Genomic DNA, 10,462 nt, shown 5'->3' with positions numbered 1-10,462 from the left:
TGCGGCGATCACGTAACTCACCGCAAACGCTCGGATGTAGTACAAACTTTTTTTCTTCTTGTTGAATGAATGGTACAATAGCTTAAGAAGAAATCTAAACCGAACAAAAGAGGGGGCACTCATCCGCTCATATCGATGTCATCGAACCGTCGCGGTAGCATCCCCGTCGAGAACAAACGAAGTAGAAGAAAACATAACTTACAAAAGTCGACTCGAAAAAAGGTTCAGAATGAAACAAAATGTCGACTCTAAAACTACGGAAATAATGACGCATGAATGTTCGGCGTTTCATCGACGATGCACGTCGTCTGATGCCTGGCGCCGGCCGGTTCATGCGTTCCAAGAACTATTACACCCTTGCATCACGAGAAGTTGATGTAGATGCTGCCCTGCGTGGCGCATCCGCACGATGGGCACCCCGACAATGCTTCCGCGCATGTCCCGCAGACGGAGAGGTGCCGGCACGGCAGTAACACCGCCACCGGCGTGTTCTCACCGCACCCCTTGCACATTCCGGCTCCTGTCACCGGAGGCTCCACTACCGGGGTCTCCACCTCCTCCCCCCCACAGAATGCCGCGTGGTAGTCCCCCCAGCAGCATGACTCGGCGTCCTCCTCACCTTCACCTTCAGCGCTGCCACTGCCATGGTAACGGACCGCTTGCTGGGCAAGCGCCCGCTCTAGATCGGCGCGGAGCACGTTGGCCTCGGTCTGCTTGGATTGCGCGTCCATGCGCCACGCCTCCGCCTCCATGTAGAGGGTCTTGAGGCGCTCCCCGAGTGCACAGTTCACGCCCCAGTTGTGCATGATCTCCTGGTCCTTGGCCAAGAGCCGCTTCTCCACCATGGCCTCCACGGTCGAGAGCATGAGCTTCTCATGCCTCCGCATCTCCTCCTCCAAAGTATTACAAAACCTTTCCGCCTGCATCATCCATTACGGTTAACGAAAGCTAGATAAGCATCAAACGCAAAGTATGGATCTGTAGTGCATGCATGGTGGCGATTTGATCTGGGCACTTACTTCGTTGCGCAGGCTGCGGTCGACGACCATTGGCTGCTGTTGCGCCTGGGCCGCGCCAAACGCCGCCGCCGACTGCTCCTCGCGCTTCCGCTTGTTGTTGGTGGTCATTTCCTGAGCACCGTCAAGCTCGACGCCCAACGTCGGCGACGGAATCGGCGCCGCGGCGAGGCCCGAGTGGTCTCCCTGCTGGCTCGGCACCGCAGAGCCATACAAAGGCCCACTGCTCATAGGCATAGCAGCGGCGGAGGCACCCGCGGCGAGCCCGTGAGCAGCGGCAGGTTGGTGGTGCCCGGTTCCGAGTATCATCTGCTATAAGCATTGCTCGTCCATGGCCATGGCACGCCCTATATATAGAGCCAAGCCGGCGCGTTCCCGGGGTCAGAGGTGAGGGGTGGGGTCATCGATCGGTGGGGTGGCAAACGACGCGCAACGTTGGCAGCGAGCGGGGGTATTAATGGCCTTTGGTTGGCGTCGAGTGAGAAGAGCAACTGAAGATTATATTTGACCCCAAATAACTCCTCTCCTTTTCAGGATGGATTTCCATTTCAATCTTGCTAAATTTGGAGTAGAAACCAAGAATTCACCGTGTTTCTTTCTTTACAAATCTGCAACCAACGTATATGCACCCAAATTGCTGGCTTCTGTTCGCGTCGAACGGTCGATCCGGTTGGTTGACTTGCAAAACCCCAGGGAAAAACCTAGCTAGATGCCGAGATTACATGTGTAGTATACTAGTTTACGGTAGTCCGTATATATATGTTCTGGCGCCAAATCAGCGTGCATCGTCGAGGAGTCCTTGCTTCAACCTGCATGAATCCTGGGGTGTGCTGTATCAAAACCCAAATTAAACAAAACATATTAATAACAAAACATATATTAATCTCTAGACTAGACTTGGCAAAGGGAAATTGCATTTTTTATCGCTTACGAACGTTCGTTCATGCACTGCATGCGTGCCCAGAATCAGCGCACGTACTTTTAATGTGCTGCTGGGATATATAGGCGTTTTTTGGCTGGCTAGCTGTAGACGGTTCAGGAAAAGGACAGAGGAAAATAAGGAAGTAAGTTAAAGCGTATAGGCTCGAAATTAGGAAGGAAATAAATGAGCTAAGTGATTCGGTGAGAGCAGATATCCATCCTCGGCAATTCATTCTTGCAAATCGGCCGATATAGATCTTTACATTTAATATTTGGATGAAAATTAATTCTTTTATATAATTGTCAAATATCTCTGCGAAGTGTGTGTGTATCCCTCATACATCATCGTCTTAAATTGCGGGATACAAATACAATTACTAGAGGAAATCGACGCCAAAATAGAATCGACACGTCACCAGGCATAAAAACACATGGCTTGTACAGTTGTACAAAACAGTGCTGATCTGTACGCTACAATAGCAACAACTCATCACAATTCACAAATCAACCGTATGATTACGTGGTTTGCAACCAAAACTTGATAAAAAAACTGCATGATTCAAAAAAGAAAACAAAGAAAGTTAAAGACAAAATAATTAACGCGAATGTAGAGGCCAGAGGTCCTCCTTTTCAAAAATTGCCTGTTAATAAACCTACCATTTACGTATCTTTGGAAAAGAATAACAAACGACCAAATAATTTGAGAACCAGTATATTTGGAGATTGGAATTGATAAAGTTAGAAATTATGAATTACTCTATAGTGCAATTTTATTTTCCTTTATTGTCTTTTTATGGACCCCCCCCCCTTTTTTAAATGGTCTTATGGACCTTTGTGCAGAACGTAGGATGTGCGTTCAACGAAGATGTAGGTGCATGAATAATTTCATGGAAACGATTTGCTTGATCTAGAAAAGAAGAACAAAAGACCTAACGTGGAGCAAAAAAAAAGAAGCAGGAACGGATACACTTTTAAGAAAAGTGAAGGAGATGCAGGAAGAAAGTGAGGGGGAGATGCTTGGGAGAGTAGTGATCGGACGGACGGCCACGGGACTGCGGGCATGTCTCGCGTCATGTTAATAGCCCCACATGTAGGGCGATGTCCGCCACCCAGTCCTAGGGCGAACAAAATAAACCTTTGACTTGTTATAAGTCGTGGCATGCCGATCGGGGCGGCAACGTGGCATTTGACAGGTCATACATGGGCCCGCATCTACAGCTGGTACCCGTAATTACCGCTTGCCCATAATGGTTTTTTGCTTTAAAAGAAAATATTTAATGACCCAAAAAATATTTTAAGGTTTCTTCGGAAATAGCCCATTATTGTCATGTAATAAATAATACTAGTATTTACAATAACTACCTTATAAGAATATGAAATTATAGACAAGTCCTTGAAGAAATAGTCATTGTCTTCCTTCTGCATTGCCGCCCCTTGTCATCCGTCTTGCCGAAGCAACTTTGTTGAAACCCAAGAGCATGTAGTAGCAGCAACCTGAGAGTCGTCAATGTAGACTAGAAAATGTCGCCGACCACGATCTGGATTGATCATTGTCCTGGAGAAGCTGGCACCATTGAGGGCTAGAAGATAATCCCAATACCATCCAAACACCAGACGGGGATACAAGTTTCCGGGCGAAGTCGTATCTATTCGAGCTTTGTCGTACGAAGATGGAACTGGAGAATAAAACAAGCCGCAATGCCACCCTCTTGGCAGGACGTCACCATTGTGAACAAAAACTAATCACACTAGACTCAAAGCAATACATGTTAGAAATATGCCCTAGAGGCAATAATATTGTATTATTTATTTCCATGTTTATAATTAAGCGTTTATATTCTATGTTTAACTGCTATGATTCTGGAATATGTGATCTAGAGTAAAACTCATAAGCACGTGTGGAATGATAAACGGTAAAACCTGATTCCTAGTCTTGCTCTAGGAGACTAGGACTAGCTCAAGTGTTGCATGGTGATCATGTTTTTTGGATCTTGGGATTTTGTTAAGTGTAACAATAATCCCAAAATGAATTTACGCAACTTGTTTGTTATACTTTGAGATGTAATTGTCACAAATCTATTTATATAACATGGAGAGTTGACGTATGATTTAGTTCCTTAGACCACGAGTGTATCGTAGTAACTTCATATCAAATGATGGACTTTGGGGTTGCTCAAACGTCATCTGTAACACAGTGATCATACCAACAACTTTCAGTTTCATTGGAAAGTATGACAAGGGGCTAGATGACTCAAGAGTGGGATTTGTTCCTCCAACGATGGAGAGGTATTCTTAGGGCCCTCTCGGTGTGACGGCATCCGTCATCGTCTGGCCAGACACAGGTGACTAGGTCATAGGGATGCCAGAACATGTCAACGAGAAAGAAGAACAAACCAGTAATGAGGAGACAGGTATAATGAGCATGAGAATGACTCAAGAAAATACCGATGTCTCACCTAGGGTTTTATAAAGTATCACGAAGCAAAGGGAATAGCATATGTTAACCAAAGGTTCACTCGAATATCATTCGGGTATTCATAGGGGTCAATATGGATGTCCACCTTTCTATAATTGATCATTGAACGAAAGGGAGTTACGTTCATGTATATGTTTTACCAAACCTACAGGGTCACACGCTTAAGGGAACCACGATCTGTTGAGTGTCAGTGGAGTGAGAGTTATGAGAAAATATTCCCAGAATAGTTCCGGAACATAACACATAATTTCGAGAGAAACATGTAGCGTTCTGGGGTTATCGAAGGAGTTTCAGGGTTTACAGGATAATACCGGGAATTTCTATATATGTGGAAAATATTTTCCGGAGATGTAAAATAAATGATAAAAGGTTCTAATATTGACTAGCAGACTTTTAGAATATATTTAATGTCAATAGGCTAAAGAAAATACTAAAAGGCTTAGTAGTGGAGAGTTATTGGGCCTTAGGACCCAATAACGAGTGGAGGCGCCTCCTAGCTTGTATGACAAGCTAGAGGGGGAAAATTGGATTGCAAGAGGGACTCCCTCTCCCATGGGGGGCACCAAGGGGAGGACCCATCCCCAGTTGGCTGCCCCCTCTTCCCTACACCTATATATACATGAGGAGGGGCGCCCTCAAGAGACACAAGTTTCTCCCGTTGTCTCGGGCGCCCCCTCTCCTTCTCTAGTTCTAATCATGTTCTAGACTTGATCTAGTTTTAGTGCTCTAGTCCTCATAATAGAGAAGTGTCACGAGGTTCTCTTCTCGCTCCTCTAGTTCTCTGGTAATGCAAAGCTCTGGACGGTGAAGCGCTGCCGGATCATGAAGCATGTACGCCTGCAATCCATAGAGAGGTCGTGCTTTCGCTCTTCGGTTCGAGGAACTTCATCAATGATCTACACCAAGTCTTCTTCCGCTGCAACTCAAATTTGGTAATGATCAGATCTAGACCTCTAATGCATCTTCATAGTGTTCCTGGATCGTGGTCGTAGGACGATTTTTTGTTGTTTTCTACTACGTTTCTCAACATGCCCAAGGCAGCCCGAGACAATATCCAAGGAAGGCATCCCCTCTTTCATCTTCAATCTATCAACAACTTCACTTGGAGCTATATTTTTATTCGTCACATGATATGTGTTTTTCTTGGAGCGTCTTTTGTTTTTGTTTAGTTTGGTTGCTTGTTTCCAAAATCATTGTTTCCTGATCACACTTATTATGAGGCACACATTCATCTAAAATTTATAGAATGCTCATTGATCTTCACTTATATCTTTTGAGTTGAGGCAATTGCTCTAATACTTCACTTATATTTGTTTGAGCATGGCATTATATTTTATAGAAATTATTTGCACTCTCTTGCTTCACTTATATCATTTTGAGAGTTAAATAGGAAGTGGTAATTTGCATGTGTTATATGTTTGGTCAAAAAATCATAGGCATACAATTGTGGTATAATAAAAACTTGCATGAACTTATAGATCATTGAATATGATGTGTTTGATTTCTTGCAATAGTTTTGCGATATTGGGATGATGATATGCGAGTGTATTGGTGAATGGTTTTTGTTTAGTAAGAATATTTGTGTTAAAGTTCGTGAGTCCATATTTATGGAAGTGTTAGTCTTTGGTATGTGAGGAAGTTGGAGCATGTTTATCCTTGATTGATATCCTTTGTGTTGCTCAGATCGGGGTTACGCGATGGTTAACTCCTCGAACCTCCTCCCTGGGGCATGTGAGTTGTGCTTTGCTTCGAGGGCTGCTACTTGTGAGCTGTGTTGGGTTTTTCCTGAAGAGGAAGGGAGAAGCAATATAGTAGCGGATAATATTTCCCTCGGTAGAGAACCAAGGTTTATCGAACCAATAGGAGATTCACACAAACGAAGGTTGACAGTACCTACAAACACAAACAAAATACTTGTACCAAACGCGGGCAAGAGGGTTGTCAATCCCCTTGTACTCGTTAATTTCAACGATTAATTCTGATAGTGATAGATATATAAATTGCAAAAGAAATTAAATTGCAACGAGCTTTTTAGGGTTTTTGTAAATATGGTGAATAGACCCGAGGGCCATAGTTTTCACTAGAGGCATCTCTCTCAAGAACATAGCATAGAGTGCGTAAAGAAATTACTATTGGGCAATTGGTAGAAAAAACGCATAGTGATCATGTTATTCATGGCATGATCAGTACATAGGCATTATGTCCGTGACAAGTAGACCGAGACAATTCTACATCTACTACTATTACTCCACCCATCGACCACTATCCAACATGCATATATGGTATTAAGTTCATAAAGAACTGAGTAATGGTTTAAGCAAGATGACATAATATAGAGAAAATAAGACCAATCAATATGATCGAACCCCGTCATTTTAGCCTTAGTAGTAACAATACAGATACGTGCCTCGCTACCCCTTCTATCATGAGGTGAGGACACCGCAAGATTTAACCTTCTACTATGCACCACTTCCAGTGAAGATCTAATCATCAACTTGGCGAAAGAAAACTCATAGATTGGAAAACATTACATAGCTATAACAATCACACATAAGAAAGTTCAGAATATAATTAATTACTTTCAATAAATAATCTTATCATAAACTCAAAATTCATCGGATCCCAACAAACACACCGCACAAAAGGATTACATCGTATCGATCTCCCAAGAGAACATTGTATTGAAGACCATAGAGAGAGAGAGCCATCTAGCTAATCACTATTGACCTGTAGGTCTACGAGAACTACTCACAAATCATATGAGGTGTAGCAAGGTTGATGTACATGCCCTCTGTAATTGATTCCCCCTCCGAAAGAGTACCAGCGGAGGCCTCCAGATGGGATCGCGGAAGAACAGAAGATTGCGGCGGCAAAATAATTTCTTTGGGCTTGCCCTAGTCGTTTCTGGAATTTAGGGAATTTATGGAGTTGGAATTAGGTCAAACAAAGCTACAAGGGGCCCAGAAGCTCAGGCGGCTCTCCCCCTCGAGTGCATCATGTCAGCTTGTAGCTCTCTCATATATCTTCTAGCCTCCTCCAGAATCTTCTAGGGTCCCTTCTGGTCTAGAAAAAATCATCGTAAAGTTGCATCGCGTTTGGACTTCGTTTGGTACTGTTTTTCTGCGAAACAATAAAATAGGCAAAACAGAAACTGGCACTAGGCACCAGCTTAATAGGTTAGTTCCTAGAATGGATATAAAATTGCATATAAAGCATACAAGATTGATAATATAATAGCATAAAAATATCAAACCTTATAGATATGTTGGAGATGTATCAGCATCCCCAACCTTAATTTATCCTCATCCTCGAGTAGTTAAATGATAAAAATAGAATTTTTGATGTTGAATGCTACCTAGCATGTCGATCATGTAATCTGTTTACGGTATGAATATTAACAAACAATGAAGTAATTGATATCAACATAATAATATCGAGGAATACTAGAACGTAACAGTACTCTTCAGAATATATGATGATTAACCAATGTTATCCTTACTCATTGAATTATGTAAGCATGGCATGACTCCATCTTCCTAACATAAGTACAAATCATGAGCACCTCGGTGTCAAACCAAGCAATTGTATCATAATTTTTCTCGCTTTAGCATTTTCAACTTCACTCAATATATGCGTGTTAGTCATGGACTTAGCACTACGGGTGGAATGGAATATTTTGGTAGAGGTGCATAAGGGAAGACAAAAGTGAAGAAAGTCTCGCATCAACACAGTGTATTGTTAGGCAACGGAGAGGCCTTTCAATCTATATTGATGCGAGGAGTAGGGATTGCCATGAAACAGATGCTCGAGAGCTATAAGTGTATAAAAGGTCACTATTGAAACTAAGTGGGTGTGCATCCAACTTGCTTGCTCATGAATACCTTGGGAATTTGAGGAAGCCCGTCGTTGGAATATACAAGCCAAGTTCTATAATTTAAAATTTCCCACTAGTATATGAAAATGACAAATCATGGAGACTGCCTTTATGAAAAACATGGTGCTACTTAGAAGCACAACTGTGATAAGAGGATAGTAGCATTGCCCTTCTCTATTTTCTCTCATTTTTTAGAACAATATCATGAACCTCATCCCCACTTTTTGGAGGACTCATCAGTCTCCATCATCCTTTACCTCACTAGGATAATGCTCTAATAATGATCATCATCACACTTCTTCTTACTTACAACTCGATAAATTGAAACAATATGACTATGTGAATGCCTCTGGCAGTACCAGGACGTGTAATGATCTAGTGTAACATGTATTACAATGATGAACGGTGGCTTCGCCACAAATATCATGTCAGCTCTATATGATCATATAAAGCAATATGACAATGAACACACATGTCATGTGGATAATAACCGTTAAAGTTGCATGGCAATATGTCTCAGAATGGCTATGGAAATGCCATGATAGGTAGGTATGGTGGCTGTTCTGAAGAAGGATATAATAATGTTTATGTGTGATAGTGTTGGGGAACGTAGCAGAAATTCAAAATTTTCTACGCATCACCAAGATCAATCTATGGATTAACTAGCAACGAGAGAGAGGGGAGTGCATCTTCATACCCTTGAAGATCGCGATGCGGAAGCATTGCAAGAACGCGGTCGGTGGAGTCGTACACGAAGCCATTCAGATCGCGGCCGAATCCGATCTAAGCACCGAACAACGGTGCCTCCGCGTTCAACACACATACAGCCCGGTGACGTCTCCCGCGCCTTGATCCAGCAAGGGAGAGGGAGAGGTTGGGGAAGACTCCGTCCAGCAGTAGCACGACGGCGTGGTGGTGGTGGAGGAGCGTGGCACTCTAGCAGGGCTTCGCCAAGCACTGCGAGAGACGAGGAGGGAGAGGGGTAGGGCTGTGCCAAGAGAGAGGGAGACTCGTGTCTTTTGCAGCCCCAAAACCCCCACTATTTATAGGAGGAGGGGAGGAGGGTGCGCCCCCTCTAGGGTTCCCACCCCTAGGGGTGGCGGCCAGCCCTAGATTGGATGGAGGGGGTGGCCAAGAGGGGGAGAGAGGGGGGCGCGCCCTAGGGTGGGCCTTAGGCCCATCTGCGCCTAGGGTTTCCCCCCTTCTCCCCTTCCCTGCGCCTTGGGCCTCTTGTGGGAGGCGCACCAGCCCACCTAGGGGCTGGTCCCTTCCCACACTTGGCCCACGCAGGCCTCCGGGGTTGGTGGCCCCTCCCGGTAGACCCCCGGAACCCTCCGGTGGTCCCGGTACATTACCGGTGACGCCCGAAACTCTTCCGGTGGCCAAAACCTCACTTCCTATATATTATTCTTTACCTCCGGACCATTCCCGAACTCCTCGTGACGTCCGGGATCTCATCCGGGACTCCGAACAACATTCGGTAACCACGTATATCTATTCCCTATAACCCTAGCGTCATCGAACCTTAAGTGTGTAGACCCTACGGGTTCGGGAACCATGCAGACATGACCGAGACGTTCTCCGACCAATAACCAACAGCGGGATCTGGATACCCATGTTGGCTCCCACATGTTCCACAATGATCTCATCAGATGAACCACGATGTCGGGGATTCAATCAATCCCGTATACAATTCCCTGTGTCAATCGGTATGTTACTTGCCCGAGATTCGATCGCCAGTATCCCAATACCTCGTTCAATCTCGTTACCGGCAAGTCACTTTACTCGTTCCGTAATGCATGATCCCGTGACTAACTACTTAGTCACATCTAGCTCATTATGATGATGCATTACCGAGTGGGCCCAGAGATACCTCTCCGTCATACGGAGTGACAAATCCCAGTCTCGATTCGTACCAACCCAACAGACACTTTCGGAGATACCTGTAGTGTACCTTTATAGCCACCCAGTTACGTTGTGATGTTTGGTACACCCAAAGCATTCCTACGGAATCCAGGAGTTGCACAATCTCATGGTCTAAGGAAATGATACTTGACATTAGAAAAGCTCTTAGCAAACGAACTACACGATCTTGTGCTATGCTTAGGATTGGGTCTTGTCCATCACATCATTCTCCTAATGATGTGATCCCGTTATCAATGACATCCAATGTCC

The 10,462-nt window shown here is 44.3% G+C and overlaps 1 protein-coding gene across 1 annotated transcript; it reads right to left on the bottom strand.

The window, feature by feature from the left end:
* Positions 1-266: 266 nt before the first annotated feature.
* Positions 267-1,253, bottom strand: LOC123142486 (E3 ubiquitin-protein ligase BOI). The gene is made up of 2 exons (XM_044561382.1): positions 1,020-1,253; positions 267-920 (listed from the first exon to the last, which is right to left on the bottom strand). The coding sequence occupies exons 1-2, from the start codon at positions 1,251-1,253 to the stop codon at positions 363-365; spliced, it is 792 nt and encodes a 263-aa protein (XP_044417317.1). The 3' UTR covers positions 267-362.
* Positions 1,254-10,462: the final 9,209 nt, after the last annotated feature.

This window comes from Triticum aestivum, chromosome 6D (genome assembly GCF_018294505.1).
Source record: "Triticum aestivum cultivar Chinese Spring chromosome 6D, IWGSC CS RefSeq v2.1, whole genome shotgun sequence".
Taxonomy (NCBI): Eukaryota; Viridiplantae; Streptophyta; class Magnoliopsida; order Poales; family Poaceae; genus Triticum; species Triticum aestivum.
Note: the sequence above shows the minus strand (reverse complement) of the source record. Positions and strands in the feature narration are given on the sequence as shown.

Excerpts from the sequence above, each read along its gene's own strand:
- LOC123142486 (XM_044561382.1), bottom strand. The coding sequence starts at position 1,253 with ATGCCTATGAGCAGTGGGCCTTTGTATGGCTCTGCGGTGCCGAGCCAG. Across the intron at positions 921-1,019 it reads ACCGCAGCCTGCGCAACGAA|GCGGAAAGGTTTTGTAATAC; the intron begins GTAAGTGCCCAG and ends TGGATGATGCAG.